Here is a 27,249-nt window from a genome sequence, read left to right on the forward strand (position 1 = left end):
AAACCTCCCTCTAGACAAGGAAAATCACAAGCCAAAATAAAAGTAAGCTAACGCATTTCCTTATTATTACTTACTAATTCTAATTGAGTTGGATTGCTTGCCTTCTTGATCTGTCTCCGGCAAGCACACAGAACAGACAGACCAAGAACAGACAAAACAAAAGCTTTTCCCCCTCCCCAGATTTGAAAGTATCTTGTCCTCTTGTCCCCTTTTGGTCAGGTGCCAGCTAGGTTACCTGAGCTTCTTAACCCTTTACAGGTAAAAGGATTTTGTGCCTCTGGCCAGGAGGGATTTTATAGTACTGTATACAGAAAGGTGGTTACCCTTCCCTTTATATTTATGACAATGCCTCATGAGATGGGGAAGGATGAGCTGGTGCAGAGCTGGCTATGTCACTTCTACAGGAGACAGGGATTCCTCTAATCTGGGGAACCTCCAGCTTCCCTGTCAGAGATTGACCCAAAGGGACCTGACTGGGGCCAAGGATCTGGCCATATATTTTCAGTTCATAGCCAAAAGAAAGTATAAATTCCCATTTAAAGCAGCATTGGGAAGTAGGAACGTTTCCAAATATATCAGACTAGCACATCAAACTATTTACTTTGTGTAAATATTGTATTCTCTTTTTTATTTTCAGTTTTTCCAGGATATCATTATCCTTGTGCATTCTACTGCAACCATTTCCATTACAAGCAATTCAGCTATATTACAGTCAATTAACATTAATTTACAGTCTAAATCACAAGCATAACACCACAATACTATTAGCTTTATTTGTCTCCACCCTGAAGCTACAGTATGAATCTGTTGTTAAAAAAACACAGTAATTTTAGTAGGAGGAGATACCATTAACCTGCCTCATTATGGATTTTTGGTTAAAATTCAGGAATGGAAGAGATGGGGAGTCAGAAGCAGTTGGAAGGGAAATAAAGATAGGGTACTTACTGTGTACGGTATCTGGAGTTTTTCAGGATGTTTTTTTCCTCTGGGTGCTGCGCCATAGGTATGCATGTGCCTCAGATTGGGAGATTTTTGGTAGCAGTCTGTTCGGTCCACACATGCACCATAACTATCCTTGTGCCCTGTACTAAGGGTACATAGGGCCATGCTGGACCAACTGCCACTCCAGTTACTTCCTTGCTGCAGAATCCAACCACAGCAAGGTTTCCAAAGGAGGTCAGGCAGTGAAGCACCCACAGGGACAAAACGTCTTGAAGAATTCCAGCTACTGTCCAAAGTAAGTAATTTCTCCCTCTTCTTCAAGTAAATTTCCTTATGGGTGCTTTGCTCTGTGTGACTCCTAGGTACAATCCCATCTAAGGAGGTGGGTATTCTGGAAGTCCATCTAACACTGGTTGAAGAACAGCTCCCTTCAAAGCAACATCTGCTGAAGTACTGTGCACTGTTGCATAGTGTTTAGAAAAGGTGTGAACAGACACCCAAGTGGCAACTTTACATATGTCCAAAATAGGAATATTTTTCAACAAGAAGCTGATAGTTACTTAGTGGAATGGGCCGTAACAACTGAATGGCACTGAAGATTAGACGAGTTAAAAAAAAAAATCCAAGACCCTCTTTTAAAGTCTTTAGGTGGAGATAAGGGTTCCCCTCATCCGAGCTGTAAAGAAGATAAAAAGTCTAGGAAAAGGTCTAAAAGATTTTGTTCTTTCCAAGTGAAAGGCTAATGTCCTTCCAACATCCAGAGTATGTAAACTAACATCTGCCCTAGAAGTAGGGTAAAACACTGGTAACAGTAACCGTCTCTGGCTTTGACCCTTGCCTTGACTCCTTACCTTGTCTCTAGCTCCAGCCCCCGGCTCTCGTTCCGGGCCCCTGACTCCAACCTCTAGGCCTGACTGACCATGCCTCAGTCCTCACATAGCTTTTCCCCACCTCAGAACCTTCCCTGTTCTCTCCCCTTGGGAGAAAGCCTATGCCCAGAGATCAGGGATTAAAAAACCGTGTGTCCTGCCCTGCTCCTTCTCAGTCAGTAGTGATCCTGGGTGCAGCCTTTCCTGCCTTGGGGAAGCTTATATCTCCACCAACTGCAGCATCTGCTGCTCCTTCCCTCCCCAAACGTGAGAGGGACAAGAGCTTCAGTTGAGGAAGTATCTCATGGAGAAAGCCATGAGATCCCAGTAGGATCCGGGCTGGGAAGACTTAGTGCAGCACCTCTCTGAGCATGAGCTCCAGAACAGAGGTCAAATCTACTAAGTCAAAGGACCCATTGTGTTGGCCCTTTCATGAGAGAAGAGGTACACTTAAAACACAGGACCAGATACACTTCCAAATCTGTTTCCAAAAGAAGGGATCCCTCCCTGACTCCTTCCAAATCAGATGAAACCTTGTGCTCGAATCCTAAAGACTTATGCCTGCCTAAACCTCCCAACCACAAGGGTAAGGCATGCAGAAGCAAGGATCCACTGGTACTGACTCTGGTTCTGACTACTAAGCCAAAAGATGACCATCTGCTGGCACTGACCATCAGCTCCAGGCAGGAATCTTCTTCTCCAATGGTACTGACTCAACCCCATAAGGATCTGCCAACTGCTAAGCCTGTGGAAGTGCTGGATCTGCCCATACCAACTACTGGGACACCTTGTATTCTTGGATTAATTGAAACTTCTACCTTTCTGGATGGTATCTTCACATTCCCTGCCCTCGATTTCCTCTTCTCCCAAGTCCAGTTCTTCTAAGGATGGTTCTGACACCAAAAGAGGAACCCACCTTGAGGAGAAGGAGCTACTCCCCTACTCTGTCCACAGGCTGGAGTCTACATCTCCCAGTATCACTGTTATCGCTGGATCCAACCTTCTCTTTAGCCAAATCTGACATCCAAGATGAGCAATCACCTCCACAAGGGAGATTAGCCCTGACAGAGCCTCTAGACTGTCTTGGACCCTCCCTCCACCCAGACACTATTACCCTCTGAGGGACGGACCGATAGTACCCAATGGAGTCCTCCCCAACCAGCTTTCAAACCATCATACTGGCCCTACTGAGGCCCATGGGATCCCTATGCATGGCACCCTTGATCCATGCAAGAGTCTCACTGACTCTCTTCCCCTAGACAACACCAACCAGCTCCACCAGAGTATGCAGAAGAGGAAGATATTGAGCTGGAACCCGTGGTAGCAGCAGTACCAATAAGCATACAGGCCTGTCGCATCTTACACGCATTTAACATGCGCGATTTCAACTTTACGCGGTCGGCAAAAACAAAAAACAAAAAAAGAGAAAAATAACAATTTTAATACAGTACCTGTAGTGCGGGCGATTCCACCCTCCATTGAACTCAATGTAATTTTGACTATACACGGTTTTCGCTTTACACGCTAACCGCAGCACGGAATCCCCATGTAAGATGAGACAGACCTGTATCATCATTCTTACCTGATGAGGTTAGCATCCTATATTCGCCATCCCTGACTGATGACAACAGGCAATACCAAGAACTCTTGCGGAGGGTAGCGGCTGACCTCCAGATCCCACTTCAGCATAAGCTCCTGGGCATCCTGCAGCCTACTCGTCTCAATCAAGTGCCTCTCCCTCTAAATGAGGCCATTGTGGAACCTGCCAGGGTGATGTAGCACACACCTGCCTCTTGCACTGCTACACCTAAAGGGGCTGAAAGATATTTTGTACCTACCAAAAGTAGAGGAATTTTTGTTCACCCACCCTGCCCGCAACTACCTAGTTGTACAAGCAGCCTTAGAAAGGTCCAGGCAGCAACATCTCAAGACTACCACTGCAGACAAGGATGCTTAATGTGTTGACCTGGGGAAGAAGGTATTCTCACCAACCAGCCTCCAGTTTAGAATTGCTAAGTACCAGGCTCTGTTAACGAAGTATGATTTTACGAAGTACTCCAAGTTCCTGAAGTTTAAGGAGAAACTCCCTCAGTGACAGAAGGTCCAATTTCATCCACATTGATGAGGGTAAACTGGTAGCAAAGACATAGTGGACATGGCTAATACCACATCTAAAGCCATAGCAACTGTAAAAGTTATGCAGTGTGAATTGTGGCTTCACTCTTTGGGACTCTCAAGGGAGGTTCAGAATACCATCAAGGATCTTTCCTTCAAGTCTAATCTTTTTAACAAGAACACAGATGAATCCTTACACTCAATAAAGGACTCCAGGACAATCCTCCATTGCAATGGCATTTATTTCCCAGCCTGTAAGAGGAAATACTATAAACAGCTGTAGAAGCCAATTCCTCTCCCACTATCTTTCTACCACCTTCTCCATACAGACTGTGCTGCAAGTGCCAGAAGATCCGAGGACCAAAATATGTAGCCTCATCCACCTCGATATCAGCCACCCAACCTCATTCACCAGCAAAGGGTTACTTTTGCTGGGACATTCAAGAGTTGCAAACCATCACAGACACCATCCCCTGCTGCTTCCTAAACCTTTAGTGGCTGCCTAGCATACTTCGCCGACAACTGGAGGGCCATAACAATGGACAAATGGGTACTAGATATCATGCACTCTGGCTACATCTAGTTTCTTTTCCAATCCCTCTTCAGAGACCACTCTCACAAGGAAATCCTCCATCAGGAGGCAGACTCTCTCCTCACAAGGGGCTATAGAGTGAGTGCTTCCTGCACATCGGGGGAAAGGGTCCTATTCCAAGTATTTCTTATTTCCCAAGACAAAGGGAGGATGGATACTAATTCTTGACTTGTCAGCTAAATATTTTTATTTGCAAATTAAAATTAGTTTTGCTTACATTGGCATCCATAATTCCCTCCCTCGAAAAAGATACAGGGCTTGCGGTTCTTGACATGAAAGATGCTTTACTTTCATGTGAACTTTCACCCATCCTACAGATTAGCACCTAGGGTCCTCACAAAGGTCTTTTCAGTGGTAGCAGCAGAGATGAGATGAAACGACTCCACCATTTTCCCATACCTAGACGACTGGCTCCTAACAGGCAGACGCAGTTGGGAATTTCACGTGGCAATCTTATACTTGCTCCATCTTCTGGCATCTTCGGGAATCTGCCTAAATATGGAGCGATCCACCTTGATTCACTCTTTCTAGGTGTGACCCTAGACTCAACCTCAGCAAGGGTCTGCCTCCATCTGGACAGATTCCAGGCTCTGAACAGCCTAATCAGACAAGTCACTCACAGACCTCGAACTACAGTCAAGGTCTGTCATTCCCTGCTAGGACACATGTCCCCTTGTACTTACGTAACACTATTCACCAAACTTCACCTCTGCTGTCTACAGGCCTGGCTTTGGTCTGTTTACTTACCAGACAGATATAGCATGAATCCCAAGGTGACAATCCATGCCAATCCCTTCCTTCACCTGACTGAAAAATCCAGAGCAAATGCACTCCAAAGTACCTTTCCTCCCTTCCACACCCGACATGATTACAATATAGATGTATGCCTCATGGACTGGGATGCCTACATGGGTGACTGTACAACACAAGGTACATGGACACCTTGGGAGGACAGGATGCATATCAATTTCCTGGAAACAAGAGCAGTCAGAAAGGCCTGCAATGCATTCCTCCCACCTGTGCAGTCCCAACATGTCCAGATAATGTTGGACAACATGACTGTCTTTTACATAAACAAACAAGGAGGAGAAGTGGTACACTCATGGCATTGATATATCTGGAACCACGTCACACTCTCAGCGACATAATTCCCAGGCATACAAAACTTGCTGGCAGAGAATTTCAGTGGGTACTTCTCCACTGACCATGAGTGGGAGGTTACATAATTCTGTGCTCAACAAAATCTTCACTCATTGGGAAACACTATCTTCGGACCTTCAAGAAGAAAAAGAAATTCAACATACATAGGTCAGGATTCCAAGACCAGTACACTTCTGATATCCTGAGGTAGACCACCTGAGGGTATGCCTTTCCACCCATTTCATTACTACCCCAGGTTCTGCAGAAAATTTGCCACAACAAAGCATGAGTCATTCTCAGTGCACCCAACTGACCCAGGCAATTCTGGTTTCCAGACTTCCTGTGAATGTTAACCACTCCTCCCATCAGCATCTGACCCTTCCTGGATCTGCTAACTCAGGAGAACAGTGGGCTCAGATATCCCAACCTGGACTCTGTTCACCTCATAGCCTGGTATTTGGATGAGCTTTCATTTTCCAAGGCTGTTAAAACTATTCTCAATCACAGTAGAAAAAACTCCACCAGAAAATGTTATCTAGCTAAATGGAGGCATATCTCTACCTGGCTGCAACAAAACTAGTTGTCCCCATATACTGCAGGTATTCCAGACTACCTCCTTACTCTCAAGACATCAGGCCTTTTTATTAGCTTGCTATAGATCAACCTAGCAGTGCCCAGTGCCTTTCACCATTGGGTAGAAAGCTACTCTGCTTTTACTCACTCATAACAACTAGATTCCTGAAGTGTCTCATTAGGATCTTCCCACCAACACTGTAATGGGACCTCAACCTTGTACTCTACTTACTAGGCCATGCTTTGAACCACTGGCCACATGCTCAGTATCCCACATGTCTATGAAGGTCACTTTCCTTATTGCTTTCATGTCGGCGAGAAGATAAGCTGGGGTCACTCACGGCCCACACTCCATACAGTACTTTTGATAAAGAGAAGGCATCTCTTCATCTCCACCTGAAATTTATTCCTAAATTAATTTCCAAGTTCCACATAAATCAATCAATTTACTTGGCGGTTTTCTTTCCAAAACCTCATGCCTTCAGCAAGGAAAGGAGGCTTCACCTCTCTGTCAGATAAGCTTTGGCATTCTATCTGCAAAGAGTGAAACCAATTAGGAAAACCACTTAGATTATTAGTTGCTATAGCAGAATAAACACAGGGTCAAGCAATGTTTGCTCAGAGACTCTAAGTGGATTTCTGGCTGTTTCCTCCTTGCTTTCAGCTAGCACAGTTCCCTGCCTTGAATGGGATGAGGACCCATTTCACTAGAGCACAGATTATTTCAGTAGCATGTCTCCGAGAAGTGCCTATGCTGAACATGTATAAGGCAGCAATCTGGAGTTGCAGCCACACCTTCATAAAGCATTAAGCTTTAGTCCAAGCCTCTTCTGCTGATTTCAGTCTTTGGAACAGCAATATTACAGAATCTATACCCTCTGCAGCTTTGCACCTCCTTCCTACTTTACTGCTTACCAGTCACCCACGTATGGAATGCATGTAGGACCAGCACTCAAAGAAGAAATGGAAACTACTTACCCGTAACTGGAGGTTCTTTGAGAGGTGTGGCCCCTATATGTATTCCACTACCTGCCCTCGTTCCATTCTGCTTTGGATCATGACTGGATTTGTAGTAGAGAAGGAACTGGAGAGGTGGTCAGTCTGCACCTCCCCTTACACTTTGGATACTGAGCACAAGAATCTCCAGGATGCAAGGGTTGACCAATAGACTCTGCTCACAAGATTTTCCAGTCTCAGGTGCACTGTGCTCATGAGTACCCACATGTGGAATACAGATAGGGACCACATATCTCAAAAAACCTCCAGTTACAGTTAAGTAACCTCCATATCTTCTTTCAAGGTGTATGGTGGAAACCCAGTTGCTTTTTACATTTGAATCTAGAATGAATAAATGACTAGAAGTTAGAATGTAGGGAACAATAATACACTGTTAAGAAGGTGGACTAGATGACCCGACAGCTCGTCTTTATCTTTAATTTTTATGATGCAATAACTCCTTCTGCCAACTGCATTATCCTTCCATATTCCAGTGCTAACCGTGCTGTTGAAAATGCTGGCAAAGCTATGAAATTCGTCAAGTTATGTTGCATTTGTTTTGTGAATCTGAACATCATCACTGTGAGGGTGTTGCCAGTGTTCTCAACAGTATCTGTTGATCGGAAAGGTAGCTCACTAAACGGTGCAAGATATTCCTCATTGCTTAAAAATATTTTTGTAGTTTGTTTTCAAAGGAAAATGGACAGAGAGATGAAACAGCAGAGACACAAGTTTAAGGTGATCAAGGACTTTCCCCTGAACCCAGAAATTTCTACAGCAGTCCTGGGTGTTCATGTACAGTTATTTACCATGTGTCCCTCTTTCAGGCTGTATTCGACGTTCCCCTTGCTGTTCAGTGAATACCACAAAGTTTCCAGGCAAAACATGGTGGAACCTGAGGAAAACATGCTACAAAATTGTTGAACACGACTGGTTCGAAAGCTTTATCATATTCATGATTCTGCTAAGCAGTGGAAGTCTGGTAAATTTAACTTACTCTCATATCAGGTTGAATTATAAATGATTTTTAGCACAGGAAAGAGGGTGTATTTTCAAAGCTGATGGGGGGAGAAGAAGAAGAAAACTGGCCTAGTAAAGGGCTAACTTATTTTTTATAATAATTAGAAAATACAGCAAGTTGAATGACAGAATGAGCAACTCTAACAAGCTGTGATGATTTCTATTCTGGTTGTATATTGGTTTTTCTGAAGCTTTGTCTGGCAGTTATTTCACACACAGAGACTATCATTTTTATGTTCATCATTAAGACCAAAGAGTCTTTCCTGGTGCTAATTCTCTTGGAACACTAAACTGAATCTACTTTTGAACTAGATTTTTGTATCCATCTGAAAAAATACTCCCCTAAAAATTACTGAAAATAAAACTCCTCAGGACAGAAGTGTAGTGTGTCTGTGTGTAAATGTTACAAGTTAGTAAGTTAGTGTAAATTAAATAAGTCTAAAGGGAGCTAGGTTTGTGTAACTTACATATTGAGGGGCCGGAAGATTTAATTAACTTTGTCTCCCTCTTGACTTACACTGTCTTAGACTTGGGATGCCCTGCACCTTTAAAAGGTTTGGTCACACTGCACTCAGTTGCAGAGCCTCACTTTTATGTTAGTTTCTGTTTTGCTGCCAAAACAATAAAGTGGTCAGCTGTATTTAAATTAGCAATCCCTAAGTCTATCTTCTTGTCTTCTGTTTCCAAATATAACATGGGAGCTTCTAACCCATGGCTGTCCAGTGCTCTTGCTGCCTGCCCAAGGAGAAAAAGTAACTAAATAATATTATTTTAAAAAGGAAAAAAATTAACTTTGAGGCACAAGGTAGCAGACTGAAGCTTTTGTCCCACGGGGACAGTGTCAGCCAGCTAGAAAAACAGGGAAAGTAGGCAAATAGGGCAGAACAAAGAAGGAAGCAGTTGCAGTTGCTGCTGAGCTGCCAGAGACAGAGCAGCGAGGATGAAGCAGCCATCTTGGATGACCTCATGCAAGAAGACAGAGACAGCTTTAGCCTGCACTGAGGGTATACAGTCAGAGGGAGCCCAAGTACTGTCAAAGGAGTGATTCTGCTGTGTAAGCACACAGCCAGCAAAGGGAGATCAAGTACAGACAGTGCATGGTAAAAAAAAAAAAAAAATCAGTGGAAAAGCAGATATCCAAGAGGGTGTGTAGTTCAACAGGACAGAAGTAAAATGGCAACTCTTCTGGGCAATGTTAGTGAATTTGAAGAGAACCGTGAATCATGAGTTGTGTACTTCAAGCATTTTGAGCAATTTGTGACCTGCAATTCCATTCCAGATGTACAATGAGTTTCAACCTTGCTGATAGAGATGGGTCCTAAGGCATACAGACTGCTGCATGATCTACTATATCCAGCTATGCCTGGAACTGCCACATATGCTGCAGTTACTGCAGCAATGCAGGAATATTTCTCTCCTACCCATCAATAATAGCAGAATAACAGCGGGTCCATCAGAGACATCAGGAAAGAGGAGTCAGTGAAACAGTTTGTTGCTCCTCTAAAGACAGTGCTCAGAGCATTGTCAGTGTGGACGAACATTAAGTGATGCCTTGTGTCACCAGTTTGTCTCTGGATTACACGACTAGATCCAGAAGAAGTTACTGACTACCTGTATATCAGTGTTACATTCAAGAAGGCTATTGAGGTAGCTATTGCCATGGAAACCACAGAGGATTCTCTGGAATTTAGTGTGAACCAAGAGGTACATCTCATGAATTGGTGAGACAGAGGACCATGAGAATGCAAGTCATTTCTGTGTGGCCATTGTGCACAAACTGCACATGCTAAGAAGGATTGCTGGGTATATCTGGTCATTTGGAGAAAGTGCCAGGAGAAAGGAAACATTGTGGTTACCTGTTGCTCTGTTCAACATCCAACAACACAGAGTAACCATCCATCCAAGAGCACATGTATGAAGACTGAACCTAAGAAAGTATAGAAGTTGGGAATTCATAATGTGGAAAAAGTCAAGAGCTCTAGTGGCACTGACCAAACCATAGCACTTCATGTGTTATTGGAAGCTGGAGAAAGAGATGTCATCTGGGTCACACCATTGATTGAGGGAGTTCCTACAAGAATGGAGCTTGGCATCAGAGCTGCCGTCGCACTGATTTCTGCATCTGCCATCACCAGATTTTTTCACAAGTTCCTCTGGAAGAAAACCTCTCCAGTTTTGAAGACTTTTATACCAGGGAAAAGTTAAGAGATACTCCTTGTATGTGATTGAAGTAAAGTATCCATCACTATTTGGCAGGACTTGGCTTGAGAAGCTCAAGGTGAATTGGACCAAGATCAAGGTGATCATAAAAGCATCTCAGAATCTTCAAGAAATACTGGACAGACCCTCCAAAGTTTTTGAAAAAGAATTTGGACAGATAAGCAACATGTCAGTGAAGTTCACTGGTAAGTCTAACAGCCAGATGAAATATTGCAAGCTCAGAGTTGCACTTTATGTTCTGACGCCTCTGGTGGAAGTTCATTTGGACCGTTTAGTGAACATCGGAGTCGTTTTACACACAGTGAGTGGGCTACCCATTGTATCAGTGATCAAGAATGATGGCTCCATTCGAATTTGCAGAGATTTCAAAGTGACAGTGAATCCAGTTTTATGTGCAGATCAATATCTACTTCCTTGTACCAAAGATTTGTTTGCTACTCTTAGTGGAAGACAGTGTTTCAGCAAATTGGATTTGTTTAATGCATACCTACAAATAGATTCAAAGATGGATAGACTTTAACGTCAGAAGGGACTGTCGTGATCATCTAGTCTGACCTCCTGCACATTGCAGGCCACTGACCCTCACCCACCCACTCCTGTAATAAACCCCTATCCTGTGGCTGAGTTACTGAAGTCCTCAAATTATGGTTTAAAAAATTCAAGTTACAGAGAATCCACCATTTACACAAGTTTAAACCTGCAATTGACCTCTGCCTCATAGGAAGGCAAAAAATACCAGTCTTTGCCAATCTGACCTAGGGGAAAATTCCTTCCCAACCCCTCATATGGCAATCAGTTAGACCCTGAGCATGTGGGAAAGACTCACCAGGCATATACCTGGGAAAGAATTCTCTGTAGTAACTAAGAGCCCTCCCTATCTAGTGCCCCATCTCTGGCAATTGGGGATATTTGCCACATGCCATTGTAGACAGTCCCATCATACCATCCCCTCCCTAAATTTATCAAGCTCAATCTTGAAGCCAGTTAGATTTTTTGCCTCCACACTGCTCCCCTTGGAAGGCTGTTCCTGAACTTCACTGCTCAATGGTTAGAAACTTTCATCTAATTTCATAGATTCTAGGACTGGAAGGGACCTCGAGAGGTCATCGAGTCCAGTCCCCTGCCCGCATGGCAGGACCAAATACTGTCTAGACCATCCCTGATAGACATTTATCTAACCTACTCTTAAATATCTCCAGAGATGGAGATTCCACAACCTCCCTAGGCAATTTATTCCAGTGTTTAACCACCCTGACAGTTAGGAACTTTTTCCTAATGTCCAACCTAGACCTCCCTTGCTGCAGTTTAAGCCCATTGCTTCTTGTTCTATCCTCAGAGGCTAAGGTGAACAAGTTTTCTCCCTCCTCCTTATGACACCTTTTTATATACCTGGAAACTGCTATCATGTCCACTCTGTCTTCTCTTTTCCAAACTAAACAAACCCAATTCTTTCAGCCTTCCTTCATAGGTCATGTTCTCAAGACCTTTAATCATTCTTGTTGCTCTTCTCTGGACCCTTTCCAATTTCTCCACATCTTTCTTGAAATGCGGTGCCCAGAACTGGACACAATACTCCAGCTGAGGCCTAACCAGAGCAGAGTAGAGCGGAAGAATGACTTCTCGTGTCTTGCTCACAACACATCTGTTAATACATCCCAGAATCACGTTTGCTTTTTTTGCAACAGCATCACACTGTTGACTCATATTTAGCTTGTGGTCCACTATAATCCCTAGATCCCTTTCTGCCGTACTCCTTCCTAGACAGTCTCTTCCCATTCTGTATGTGTGAAACTGATTTTTTCTTCCTAAGTGGAGCACTTTGCATTTGTCTTTGTTAAACTTCATCCTGTTTAACTCAGACCATTTCTCCAATTTGTCCAGATCATTTTGAATTATGACCCTGTCCTCCAAAGCAGTTGCAATCCCTCCCAGTTTGGTATCATCCGCAAACTTAATAATCGTAATAATAATAATCAAGCCTAAACTTGTTGCTGGCCAGTTTGTATCCATTTGTTTTTGTGTCCACATTGGTGCTTAACTTAAATAACTCCTCTCCGTCTCTGAAATGTATTTAGAGAGAGCAATCATATCTCCCTTCAAGCCAAGCTCTTTGAGTGTCCTCTCATAGGGTAGGTTTTCCATTCCTTAGATCATCCTAGTAGCCCTTTTCTGCACCTGTTCCAGTTTGAATTAATCTTTCTTAAACATGGAAGACCAGAATTGCACACAGTATTCCAGATGTGGTCTCACCAGTGCCTTCTATAATGGTACTAACACTTCCCTGCCTCTACTGGAAATACCTCTCCTGATGCATCCTAGGACTGCATTAGCCTTTTTCACAGCCACATCACATTGACAGCTTATAGTCATCCTGTGATCAACTAATACACCCAGGTCTTTCTCCTCCTCTGTCACTTCCAACTGATAAGTCCCAAATGTAGATCAGTATGACATCTAACAAACATCTCACAATCAACATGGAAGAAAAAGCTTATTTTGCTATCAGTTGCCGTTAGGGAAGATGCCAATGTGATACCAGTTCTAGAAGGCCATGGATAAAATTCTGAAGGGACTGAATGGAAATCAGTGCTATTTGGACAACATCCTTGTTACAGGAAAGGAACAGCAAAGCCGGATCATCTTCAAAATTTGGATGCTGTCTTGCAACATTTGGAAGACAATGGAGTGAGAGTATGTCAAGACAAAGATGAGCTTTTTTTTCAGACCTTCAGTTGAATACTTTCGGCATGGAATTGATGTGATGGGCTAAAGGAAATTGCCAAAGAAAGAGAAGGCAATTCTTCAAACACTACCGCCAGAGAACATGTCACAGTTGCATTCATTCTTAGGACTGCTTAATAACTAGGGTAAATTTCTGCCTAAACTGGTGACAGTATTTGCATCTTTGCAGGAACTGTTACAAACAATAAATGGAAATGGACTAAAGAATGTGTGTGTGCATTTAAGGAGGCAATGAAACTGTTGGGATCAGCCCAAGTTCTCACTTTGATGCCTCATTACCATTGCAATTGGCTTCTTATGCGTCACCATATGGAGTGAATGGTGTTCTTTTCCATATTTTTGCTGACAACAGAAAGAAACCAATTGCCTTTGTTTCACAAACACTCACCACCCTTGAGAAGAACTATGTACAAACAGAGCAAGAAGCTCTCAGCATTATCATCAGAATTTGGATGTTCCATACTTGTCTGTATGGTAGACATTTTACCTTGCTAACAGATGACCACCCATTATTTTCAATTTTTGGACTGAAACGTGGCTCCATCATTAGCTGCTGTTCATCTGCAACAATGGGTGTTACTACTTTCAGCTGATTTCTATACTATTCAATTATATAAAGGGACTCAGCATGGCAATGATGATGGGCTGTCATATCTGTCATGCCCAAGCACCTGTCAATCCAAAGAAACTTCAGACGGAGTGTTTTATCTCAAATGTGAGGGATAGATTGCCTGTCAATAGCACAAAGAAGCTGTTAAGGATGATGTGCTTTCTCTTGTGAAGAGAATGGTACTACAAGGTACAGTGCTGGATCTTATGAATCCCCAGTTTACACAATTTGGGTCGTGTCAGCCTGAATTATCTGTGGATCAAGGTTGCATCTTATGGGGAATCTGAGTTATCCTTCCAAAATCAGTTCAGTCTCATGTTTTAGAAGCTCTTCATGATGGTCATTTTGGCACTGTATGGATGAAGGCTATAGTCTGGAGGTCTGTCTGGTGGCCAGGGGTAGATGACGACATTGAGAGGAAGGTGAAGTGCTGTACTACATGTCAGCAAATTCAGCATGATCCTGGCCCAGCATATTTACACCCTTGGTTCTGGCCTCAGATTACTTGGAGGACACATGTTCATGTGGACTTTGCTGGACCATTAGAACATTATATATATATATATGATCATAGTTGACACCCATTTGAAATGGCCAGTTTTCAGAAAGCCTTCTAACACAGTTATCAAGACCATTGGACATCTTCATGCCTTGTTTAGTCAATTTTGTCTACTGTTACAGTTGGTGAGTGACAATGGACTTCTATTCTGTTCAGAAGAATTTCAGAGGTTCCTAGCATCAAATGGAATTCAGCACATATGTTCTGCTCCATACCATCTTGCTAAAAATGGACTAGTGGAACACTTTGTACGAACACTTAAGCAAGTTTATTTTGAGTCATCAGCAGAAATTGGACAATTTCTTGTTTGTCTGCAGGAGCACACCATGTGCTACTACCTTGCAGTCAACTGCAACTGTTTTTTTGAAGCAATCATTGGGTATCTTTTGGGACCTGCTATGTCCTGATGTTGCCTTATGTGTAATCAAATTCCATGCAAAGTGATTGATGACGTGAGGTTCATCATTGTTCTTTTCAAATAGGAGATGTAATGTGGACTCACAACTACAGTTGTTGAGTGAAATGGAAACTTGGGGAACTTGTAAAATGCATGAGACCTTTTTCCTTCATGTGATGGTACTTTGTGGAAATGACATCTGGACCAGTTGCAGCCTCAACAAGTACCAGAATCCATGACTATTCCAGCAGGACTCTCTGCTCCTCTGATCAAACCTCCTTCCATTCAACTCTTAATTTTCATGACTTCTTGGAACAAATTTTAGTACCGGACCCGGTTGATTCTGTACCACAGACTGTTCTTGTTGTACCAGACATTGCTTCCCCACCATCACCATGTTATCCCAAGAGAGTGCAAAAACCAGTGCTTGCACCTGAACTTATACATTGTTTAGTGTGACAAAGCTCTGTCCTTATCTCCGTGGGTCCCGCATTTCCTGGTGGATTTTGCTAGCCTCAGAGGCTCACTGTGACCCTTCGCATAGCCCTTGTCTCTCTAGAGACAAGGGTCACAGCCTATTGAGCCATTTTCATCATAAGCCAGCGAGGGAGGTGAGAAGCTATCCTCCCTTGCACAGTCTCTGTCTCCCAGTCTCAGTGATTAATCAGGAGGGGCAAGGGGGGAGCCCGGGCCCGCCTTCTACTCTGGGCTCCAGCCCAGGGACCCTAATAGTATCAGCTATGGTAGCTGATCTTTTAGAAACAGGACGCGTACAATTCCCTGAGCTATTTCCCCACAGCAGCCCCCACTTCCTCAAGATCCACTTCATCCTTACCTCAGGGCCTCCTTCCTTGTGCCTGATATGGTGTGTACTGCTCAGTCTCTCCCACAGCGCAACTTCCTCCTACAGCTCCTGACATGCACACCTCACTGACTAACTTGGGAGGCTTTTAACTAGTTCCAGCCAGCCCTTGATTGGCTTCAGGTGTCCCAATCAACCTAGCTATCTCCACTGCTTTCTAGAAGGATCTTAATTGGCCCCAGGTGTCTTGATTAACCTGGAGCAACTGCCATTTGGTTACCATGGTACCAGGGATTTGTTTAGCCTGGGGCTAACATACCTGTTCCTCACTACTTTACTATAGCCATCTGGCCTTGCCCTGTCACATTAACTAGAGATGCTATTCCAAGGTAGAATAATCCCTTGCAATTTAAGAGTCTGCAGTAGTCCACCCACAATTTTTAGTTAGGTTATATAGTGTTTTATGTTATCCACATAAATGATCATGTATATATGTTTGGAAAGTATTTTAATGGAGGGTGGAGAAATGAGATATTCTGCACCTTTACATAGTTTGGTCACTCTGCACTCAGTTGCAGAGCCTCACTTTCATGTTAGCAAAAACGAGGAGATACAGACTAACACGGCTACCACTCTGAAACTTGTCACCATGCAAGTCACTTTCATGTTAGTTTCTGTTTTGTTAGCAGAACAGTAAAACCACTACAGCAGACAGCCCCTCCCAGTCCCTATTCAAAGTAGCCATCCTTCAACAAAAAAACTTCAAAAACAGACTTCAAAGAGAAACTGCAGAGCTACAATTCATTTGCACATTTAATACCATTAATTTGGGCTTGAATAGGGACCGAGAGTAGGTAGCTCATTACAAAAGTAATTTTCCCTCTCTTGGTATTGACACCTCCTCATCAATTATTGGGAGTGGACCACATCCACCCTGACTGAATTAGGTCTTGTCATCACTGGTTCTTCACTTGTAAGGTAATTCCCTTCTCTTCATGTGTCAATATATTTATGCCCACATCTGTAATTTTCACTCCATGCATCTGAAGAAGTGGGGTTTTTTACCCACAAAAGCTTATGCCCAAATAAATCTGTTAGTCTTTAAGGTGCCACCGGACTCCTCGTTGTTTTTGTGATAGTTGTTCAGGTCTGTTTTTTACTGAGTCTATACCTCTTTACACTTGTATCAGGGTTCTCGTAGAGACAGGGGGTGCAACTCCCAAACCTCCACATGTAACATATTCAGTATCTGAGGGACATCACATCTACTGCTGCTCCCTCTCAAAATTCTCCTTCTAAGATTCTGATTTATCTGGGGGGTCTTCTTTATCTGAAGAAATATGTCAACTTTCCACAGGGGGTATGGCTAGAGCAGAAATGCACACACAGTTTTGGTTAAGAACCTGCTCTTCGCTTGTTGAAATAATCAATTATGTATGGTTACGTCATCACTAAAAAAGTGACCACGCACAATGACCTTTCAGCTTTCATACCTGGAGGATTCATAGATGCTAATGTAATATATGGAGAAGCATAAAATATAGCAAAGTTGGCATTTCCATCGCTCATCTTCACTGACTTTGTAGCTTCTCTTTTCCCATATCAATGTTGTCACACACATGTCTGCCAAAAATAGATTGCTGTGCCACAAAATACAAATTTACTACAGAAGTTCAACTGTATAATGGAGCAAGGACTCACTTTTTTTTTTTTATGTATGGTAATATTTTGTAGCCCCTCCCAAGTGTCTAATGTCCATTTCATCATGATTACCTTCAGAGTGACTACTTTTGTGTAAAGTTAAACTCTTGTGTAACTGTTCACAACATTACAATATTCCATTGAAATTCTGTAGAGTGGGTTTATATCTAAGCATTATTATTTCAGGCATTTGAAGATGTACATCTTGAGAAAAGAAAAAATATTAAAATTATGTTGGAATTTTTTGATAAAATCTTCACTTACATCTTTGTCCTGGAGATGTTTCTGAAATGGGTGGCTTATGGCTTCAAGAAATATTTCACCAATGCCTGGTGTTGGCTTGACTTCCTAATTGTAGGTGTAAGTATTGCATTTGATCAGTTTTGCGGACTGGATTACGTAGTATAGAACACCAGAATGTTCACTTTTTTTTTTTTTGGATGTCCCAAATTGAGGCACCTTCATTTGAAGGAGAACTGATTTTTAGAAAGTACCGAGCACCTACCCTTTGAAAAACCAGACCTTTCAAAGTGTCTCAATTTGGGCAATAAAAATAGTCATTTTGTTAAAATTTTGGCCTCAAAATTCCTACAGCTTTAATAATCTAAGGTAACATTAGTAACACAGGTCAAGTATATTTGTTTTGTTAAAATAGATTGGGTGAAATCTTGGCACCCCTGAAATCATTGAGTGTTTTATTATTAACTTCAATGTGGCCTGCATTTCACTCGTTATTTTATACCTCTTAGTGTCCCCTTAAGATGCATTTCTATTGTACTGTACAGGCTGCCATTTCATACTTTCACGGATAGGAGTTTGTAAGCTTGAGAAAAAAGGGAAAAAAGAAAGCCAGAAGGCAGGATTTTGCTAATATTTTTTGTCTCTCTCTGTTCAGGTCTCTTTAGCAAGCCTTATAGCCGGCTCACTTGGAAATACCAAAATGGGACCCATGAAATCCCTTAAAACCCTGAGAGCCTTGAGACCATTAAGGGCATTGTCACAATTTGAAGGGATGAGGGTAAGAGTAAATAAAGCAATCACTGAAGCCTCTCTGTGTGAACATCAAGCATGTAAAAGGATCCTATTTCATATGGGTTTGCTTTCATTATGGTGCTGCATAATAGTTAAGGTTACATTTGAGTTAAATGTTAAGAGGAGTTTGTTTTTAAAACTTTATTTTGTAAAAAAAATCAAATCATGCTCAAAGTTTATATATATTTGGATTTTTCATGGTGGTTTGATGAACAATGAATTGAAACACAGAGAACAATAAGATTTCAAAAATCATTCCTTTTTGGCTGATTTTCACTGGATTTTCTCTTGAATTCAGACATAGAAACAGTCACAAAGTGTTTGAGGATTTTTTTTAAAATAATGAAGAAAAGTAATCTTACACTTATAAATCTGGAAAATTTATAAGTAAATTTACAAAAAAAATAAAATCCTCTAATATACTTCAGTTTAAATCTGGTATGCCATAATTAGCTTGTAACCATATGACTTGTGTTCATTGTTTGTCCAAACATTTTCTTGTTCACTTTTGCATTTTCTTGGTGAATTAATATTTCTCCAGGAGTTCTCGTATCTGTTTATTTTTGTTTGATAATCTTACTAAGTCCGCAAAACTCCCATTGACTTCAGTTGGACCAGGATTTGACCTGTAGTGATCTGGATTTGTTATTTTTGTATTTCCTTTTTATCATTACATGATTAGCAAATGATTATAATTGTATTCTATATCAGCAAGTGCACCACTAATACTGCAGATCACATGGCAACACACGATACGTAGGTTAGCAGTGTAATTAACATTTACAAATCCATCTAAGATTTCTGATGCAGACACACATAGCAAGGTACCATATTATTTTTTCAATAAATGAAAGAAAAAACTATATTCGAAAACACAAAATCCTTAATTGTGCTAAGGAAAGGTATAACTGTATTAATTATGTAATAATTATATGAACTCAGGAGACTGGTATTAAGATAGGGAGCCTATTATATCTATATCAAATTCAGATTCAATATATGTTTGTATGAACTAAAAGTCATTAATATCTATAGGATGTTCAATAAGTTGATGGCTCCATTCCTGTTTCTAAAGTAAAATTGTCTGCATTAAGGTAACAAAACCACCAGAACAATTGGAACCCTTGTTGATACTACTTGCAGAAAGGTCAAGAATTCAGTGAACGTGGAAACTGGAGATAAATCCAACTCACAATATTCAGATCTGAACTTTCCCAGAGTTTGGAGAAGTTTAGACCAGAGATTATGGTTCAACCCATAAGAGAAAGACGCACCAACAGTGAAGTTTGAAACTGGATTAAGATTTCCTTAAAACTTACCACAGGTTGTTTAAAGGTTTTGGTTTAGACCCATCTCTAATGCAAACTAGATAATCTCCCCTCTCCCTCCTTCTTCCCCCAACATCGTAATTGCACTTCAAGGTTGAGACATTAGTTGGATACTATGGGGAAATTTGTGCTATCATTAACTAATCTACATACATGTTCTATGGATATAAGAATTCCATCTCTAGGCCTGCCAGTTCTGACCCTTTCACTAGGACTAAATTCACTAATTAATAATCATAATTAATAATGAAAATAATTTACCTTGGTCACTCACAATATGGTATTGTACACACTAGTGATAGAAAAAGCTGGGGATTCACCTGAGTGTCTAAAGTCATACTTTGCCCCCTGAATCTTATATGTCACCTAACTACCATGACCCTTGCCTTCAGCATCTCTGGGTTACATTGCAAAAACTCACACTACCTGAAGCTAGTTGTGAAGGACACACTATACTGATTTACAATAACTGAGGATCTGATCCATACTGTGGCCTTCATGATTACCTGTTGTGAATGTGTAATGTCATTTTTCTGTGATATGTAGAGAAATGCAAAAAGGACAGAGAAATACTATATTAATAGTTTAGAAGAAAGTGAAATACTGTGATATGATGGAGAATAAGACCTGGCATTTTCATACTCAGTTTCAAAAATAGATAAAATTTCATTTTTGTGAATCAATATCACTTTGTCTTAGGCTCAGAAATGTCAGAGAAAAAGAGAGAAAAAAAGGCTTGTGTCAGCAGAGAAGATCCTAATTTTGTTACAGGAGTGGGTGGGTGAGATTCTGTGGCCTGCGTTGTGCAGGGGGTCGGACTGGATGATCATAATGGTCCCTTCTGACCTTAAAGTCTATGATAGCCTGAAAGAACTGAGCAGCAAACTCATTCAAATATAGACTGGAATTTATAGAAAGACTGTTAGATCATTGTATATGAATGCTAATGTGAGTCATTGGCATACAGTAGTAACAAAAACTTAGTAATATAGTGGGAAAACAATTACATGTTGTGATAGAGGGTGTAAATGCATTTTTAGATGTCTTTTATGTTAAGTCAAAGGCTTTTATATTTTACATGGCAGGAAGGCTTTGAATCCTGGATAACTGGTCCAAATCTGTCCTCAGTTAAAACTGTGCAACCCCTGTTGAATTCCACAGGAGTTGCACAGGGGTAGCTGAAGGCAGTTTTGTAACTAACATATCTACTGCTTTTCTTTGTTCTGCTAAGTATTATCTCCAAATCATCACCTATATGTGGGAAGATCCTACATAAGGAATTTGCCACTGCTCTTCCTATGGAAGAGCCAGGAGATCAGTTCCAGATCTTGGTAGATCCAGTGAAGGTGATGTCTGTCAGTGTGGGGGTCCTGTGTCTCTAGACAGGTTCCACAGCTGCTGCTTCCCCTCCCAGTCCTTTGGCCCCACAGCGTCAGTTGGAGAGCCTCTCCTGGGATAACGGGAAAGAAAGGAAAATGTGTTGTAGAAGTGGCATTCTATATACCTGTCTCTTGCAAGCTGTACTATCTGTATACTACAAGTCTGATGTGATATCTTTGTCTGTTGGCCATAGAGGAAAGTTGATACGGGGGATTGTCAATCATCTAAACTGTCTGTAGACAGTAAGATGTTGGTGTCTCTGATCTATAAAAGGGAAGTGAACCAAAAGATTATATACAATTGTCTGTAGGCCATTTGCGATTGGTGGTTCATGATGATTTGTGATCCAGACTGGAAATTATGTGAAACAGGACAGGTAGAGATGAGGGTTTTTGGTGTATCAGTAAAGGCAGCATGAGGATATAGGGGTATAGTTAAGACAGCTTGTACAATCTTAACTACAGATTTGTCCTCTATTTATATAATCCCGGTGTTCTAAAAATGTTGTTCTGAATCAAGATATTTATTTATAACCTTAACATTATCATAAAGTTTTTGTCTGGGAAATGCTATAGTTTCTGCACAAACCATATAGACCTTGAAGGCTTTTCTGGGCATGTCAAACCCAGCAAGCACAAACTTGACTAGTACAATATTTGAGGTTTCTTTCCTGCTCTCTCCTCTAATTTGAAAGTTGTATGAAACTTGTAAGGAAACAAGAAAAGCTTGCCTGGGTTTGGGATTTGTTATGAATCTGAAATGTATTCACTGGAATATAGGGTGAGTGTCATGCTATACTTGCACTCAGTTTAGGACAGTCCTACTCCACCCTCCCAATAAGCCCAGGCTCCCACTTTAACTTTAGATATATCTTAGAGGGGATTCCCAGTAGCCTGCTTGACCGCTCTTTTTCAAAGTGTTGCCTTTGGGAAGCTAGCTTGCCCCACTGGCTGTGACCTGTGTGAAGGTAAAGGATCACCCATATCCTACTTTTGGGGGGTACTGGGTTCTACTCTGCCCTTTACTGGGCAATGAACAGAAGTTCCTGTCCTGAGCGGGAAGTGACAGCTTTGACATCTGTTTCCTCTATGAGATCATTAGTAGAAGTTACTCCTTGAAACACCTAGCCAGATGTAATGAGATCCACTTTGGAAGTTAGTCTCCATCATGCATGAGTCAGAATGTGTAATTTATGCAAGTTAGTCACAATTTCTGCTATTTCCCCAGGAGAGATTATGGTAGATCTTATTTTTTTCATACCAGTGGAACTTGTAAGTGTGCTCAAAACTTACATGCTGAATTGACACTTTCCAGGTTACTCTTGAATTGTGCAAAACTTCTCATGGAAGTTACAATATCTGCAGCAACCTTTACATATCTACCAGAGATTCATTATTGATCCTCTAATAACTAATTTTCCACACAACTTGAATAAATGTCATGCTGACATGAATAAAAACAGACCGCTATATTAATCCTCATGAAGAAATAATGTGTATTTAGAATCTTGTTCAAAAGAAAAAAAGAAAAAAAAAGGAAGCTCCAAAAGTGAATATTCTACCATTACATTCAAATACTTTATTGTTATTTAATAGTGCCCCCAAGTGCACTAGGTGTTTCACAGAAAACAAAAAACAGGTTCCTGTCCAGAAGAACTGACAATCGAAGGGCCTGATCCTGCCAACACTATAGATGTAAGAATCTTTACTCAAAATAGTTGCCACTTCAGTAGAAGTATTTATGAGAGTAAAGTTACTCATGTGTGTAACTGTTTGCTGAAATGACACGGGATTGCTTAGATTTTCAAAACAGTTGAATGTAGCAAATAGCTGTTTAAGGCTTTGCACATGTGAATACCTATAGTAACTGCATGTTTTTCTTTCATTTCTCCTAAGGTGGTTGTGAATGCCTTAGTAGGTGCCATCCCTTCCATCATGAACGTTGTGCTTGTCTGCCTCATTTTTTGGCTCGTTTTTAGTATCATGGGAGTGCACCTATTTGCAGGAAAATTTGGAAAATGCGTTAACTTGACTGAAGAAAAATCAGAATTAAATAAAAGTATTAAGAACAAACAGAATTGCACAGCCTATAATGACACACACAAAATATATTGGACAAATGGTAAAGTCAACTTTGATCACGTTGGTTCTGGTTATCTGGCTCTTCTTCAGGTGGTAAGTTCTATTTTGCTGACTGGCACATTGTGGGGTGGGGTGGAATCAAGGTTTTTCCAGTTGCTTACCCACATCTGCAAGGAGTGGGAAGCAGTGGTCCTGCAGAGCCTGCTGTCCCATCCCCTCCCCATGTTCAGACTGGCAATATGGTTAGCCCATTCAGGGTCCCTTCCTCCAGTGTGTGCACATATAGTGTCCAGTGGTGAGCTACGAACTTATGATGTAACCATTTGAAAATGTGCTCCTCTGGTTTGCAGCTATCTCCTGGGAAGATGGTATGAAATGTTTGTTATAATTTCATTAAACTAAATGCAAAATTATCTCCTGCACTGAGTAAAGCTCAGTGCAGAAATGGGAAGTGGGGAGAGAGCATCAGTGGGCTGGTTCCAATTCATTGATTTGTTGTGATCAACCCCCACCCCAAAACAATTTACAGCTGTTGTCAGGCAGCTTTGTTTTTTGTCACTAGATTTGGATCCTTAATCAACTATAACTTATGGAGGACTGCTGTAGTGGAACGTCACTGCAACACATGTCCTCCTTGCCCCTGACATGCTTTCTACACTGGTATGGGTGAGTGGGGGTCGACACCTAGAGCCCAACTCTGTCACAAACATGTCAGTAAGGAGATCGCCTACACCAGAGGAATTCTGTGCTGGGCATTTGTGGACAGACTATAGTCCCTTTGCACCATCTCAGAAGCACAAAGATATTGTAAACAGGCTAAACAATCTCATCCTCAAAGTTTAATATGATTTTAATAATTTTTCTGTTATTCTAGGCAACATTTAAAGGTTGGACAGACATTATGTATGCAGCAGTAGATTCACGAGGGGTAGGTCATGAAAATTAAAATGTTCTCTCTTGTAACCATCTCTCCAATTTTTACTTGTGTTTTGTAATTTTCATGCTTATTAGTGTTAGTGAACACAATGTGTAGATCTAGTCTGTTCATTGTTTTTTTGGTGCTATCTACTCACTGAGCTAAAATGGATGAGCATCCATTTAAAATAAATGGTCAAGCATTATATATTAATTATTATTATATTTAATGTATGTATTATTGTGCCACCTAGAGACTCCAGTCAGGATTAAGGTTCCACTGCATTAGATGCTGTACAAACACAGAGGAAGATACAGTCCTGCATCCAAAGGACTTAAATTGAACAAAATTACCAGCATATCTTCTGAGGAAATGAATGAGCTCAAATGTAACCACATTCAAAAATAATTTTCTCGGGTTTATTTAAAACTTTGTTGCTTTTTTCCAACAGTAATAGAATAACTTTTCAACCAGAGGTTTAAATTGGAAGAACACATCTAGGCCAAGATTCTCAAAAGCAGAAGCTTGAAGTTAGGCTCCTAAATAAGATTTTCAAATGTTGGGCGCTCAACAGTTCTTCTTCGAGTGATTGCTCATGTGTATTCCACAATAGGTGTGCCTGCTCACCACATGCACTGGTGCTGGAAGATTTTCCCCTAGCAGTACCTGTGGGGGGGAGCGCCCCCCGCGATCCCTGGAGTGGCGCCTGCCTGGCGCGGTATAAGGGGAGCTGCGCACTCCCCCCAACCTCAGTTCCTTCTTGTTGCCAGTGAAGGTGCGTCGGAACTGCTCTGCTCCAGCTTTGCTGGAGCTCGTCCCCAGAACTGTTCTATCGTTCAGCGTTAGTACCTGTAGTTAGTTAGCTGTTTAGTTAGTCAGTGAGCCCGGGCCGGGGCATATCCCACGCTCTGGGGTTTAAGTTGTGCGGCTCTTGTAGGCGTTCTATGCCAAGAAGTGACCCGCATGCAGACTTTTTGCGCTGCTTGGGAGAAACCCATATCAGTGAAAGGTGCAAGATTTGCAAGTCGTTTAAGCCTCGGACCAAAAGAGAGAGGGACATTAGGCTCCGGGCCATCCTGATAAAGTCGGCACTGACCCCAACCCCAGCACACCGCTCCGAACCAGTACCCGGCACCCCAGCGTCAGTACGCGGCGACCCTCCAGTGCCATCGACCAGCTGGCACCATTCCCCGTCCATGGGTCACGCCAAGAGGGCCAGGAAGACTCCCTCTTTGCAGAGGCACCGAGGGAAGTCTGGGGACATAGGCTAGCCCCATGTCGGGCAGTCCTCAATCCCCACCAGACCCCAGGCCTCCGACTCAAGTTGAACAGAGTATCCTGGCCCCTTCGGGACAGGCCTCTCCAGACGTCTGGATGCCGTCCACGCCTGAAGCCCTCCAGGCAGCCCAGGACGTCATGTCCATGCCGGTGCCCGGAGTGCCACCAATGTCGGCCCCGCACTCCAGAGGCAAGCTGCCACTGGGATCTCCACAGTTGCCTCCAGCCCAGTACCGGTCTTGGTCAAGGGAACGTTCCCGACGCCAATCACCGCCCAGTGACCGCTCGAGGCAGAGTCCAGGTGGATTGCCCTCGACACTGACCAGACTGTCTGGCTGGGTCCCATCCGGCCGGGACTCGCAGCACCACTCGTCCTCAAGGAGCGAATATCAAGGGGACTGCGGCGTCGCCGTCAGTCCTTATCTCTGAGAGGGTACCGCAGTCGGTCATGGCATGATCGTCGATGCCGTTCCCGCTCAGACTCCCGCTCCAAGTCTCCGCCAAGACATTGCAGCCCCGGGGGTCAATCGCCGTCGTCTCGCCATCGCGGGTCTGCCCGTCGAGGCCGTTCGTGGAGCAGCTATTACCATCGGTACCAGTCCTCCACGTCGAGGTCGCGGTCCTGTGGCCGTCGTAGATCCTGGCACTGCCGCTTCTCCCGGTCCAGAGACATCAGCAGATCTTACGCCAGCCTGGTCTCCATTTGTTGCAGTCCTTCAATGGACCAGGCCAGCCAACCCAAACAGTCAGACCCGCCAGTGCCACAGCAGGTGCAGTGGCACCAAGCATCATGGCAGGCCCAATGGTATCAGTGGGCACCGTGGCCTCCGGCGCAGCCCCCAGTGGGAACTCACTTGGTGGTCGGAGCTTCGGAAGCACTATCGACCTCCCTCTCCAGACCTCCGAGAAAGGAGTTGGTCGGACGTATGTCCTCGGCACCGTGCCCAGAGTCTGACCAAGTGGCGGACCCTCCGGTGCCAGCCGACACCCAGAGCACCACACCAACCTCTTCGCCCCACCCGGAGGAGGCGATTGCAGCCCCGCCCCCCTCCGTCCCGCAGGAGGACTTCAGGGCCCACCAAGCACTCTTAAAGAGGGTGGCAGAAAGCCTACACTTCCAGGCAGAAGAGATGGAGGAGCCCTCAGACTCCCTGTTTAACGTATTGTCCCCATTGGCACCCCGCAGGGTGGCCTTGCCTCTCCATGAAGGGGTGGCTAAGATTTCAAATGCCCTGTGGCAAACACTGGCCTCGTTGGTCCCCATCTCTAAAAAGGCGGAACGCAAGTACTTTGTACCCACTAAGGGGCATGAGTACTTGTATCCCCACGCAGCGCCCAACTCCCTGGTGGTCGAGTCAGTCAACCACAGGGAACGGCAGGGTCAGCCAGCCCCGACCCCAAAGAACAAAGACTCAGAGACTGGAGTCTTTCGGAAGGAAAATTTATTCATCTTCGAGCTTCCAGTTACGAGTGGCGAACCATCAGGCTCTCCTGGGCTGGTACAAATTCAATCTGTGGGGCTCCCTGCCTAAGTTTGAGGACTCCCTCCAGGAGCGCGATTGGAAGGAGTTCAAGGTGCTAGTGGAGGAAGGGGCAGCAGCCACTAGGGGGTACCTGCAGGCAGCCTCGGATGCTGCAGACATGGCTGCATGATCAATGGCCTCTGCGGTGCCCATGAGATGGGCGTCATGGCTCCTGCTCTATGGGCTGTCCAGCGAGGCGCAGTCTTCCATTCAGGATCTCCCATTTGACGGGAAAGCTCTGTTTGTGGAGGAAACAGATACAAGGCTGCATGGCATGAAAGACTCCTGCACGACCCTCCAGACTCTGGGCGTCTATGTCCCGGCTCTGGCAAAACCTAAGTTCAAGCCGCAGCAAACTCCTGCCCAGGCCGCTCTTGCGAAGTATGAGGCTGTCCATAAGAAGCAGCGGGACCATAAGAGATGCCCTCAGAGG

The 27,249-nt window shown here is 43.1% G+C and overlaps 1 protein-coding gene across 1 annotated transcript in view; it reads left to right on the forward strand.

The window, feature by feature from the left end:
• Window positions 1-27,249, forward strand: part of LOC112108020 (sodium channel protein type 5 subunit alpha-like) — a gene marked incomplete at its 3' end in the record, with an annotated part of 116,280 nt that overhangs the window by 79,315 nt on the left and 9,716 nt on the right. Inside the window, exons 16-20 of the mRNA XM_029911619.1 lie at window positions 8,055-8,209; window positions 17,465-17,638; window positions 18,174-18,296; window positions 22,914-23,192; window positions 23,974-24,027. Coding sequence (XP_029767479.1) covers window positions 8,055-8,209; window positions 17,465-17,638; window positions 18,174-18,296; window positions 22,914-23,192; window positions 23,974-24,027 — 785 coding nt within the window. The remainder of the gene's footprint in view (window positions 1-8,054; window positions 8,210-17,464; window positions 17,639-18,173; window positions 18,297-22,913; window positions 23,193-23,973; window positions 24,028-27,249) is intronic.

The sequence above is a fragment of the Terrapene carolina genome, unplaced genomic scaffold (genome assembly GCF_002925995.2).
Source record: "Terrapene carolina triunguis isolate 2854851 unplaced genomic scaffold, T_m_triunguis-2.0 Scaffold111, whole genome shotgun sequence".
Classification (NCBI taxonomy): domain Eukaryota; kingdom Metazoa; phylum Chordata; order Testudines; family Emydidae; genus Terrapene; species Terrapene triunguis.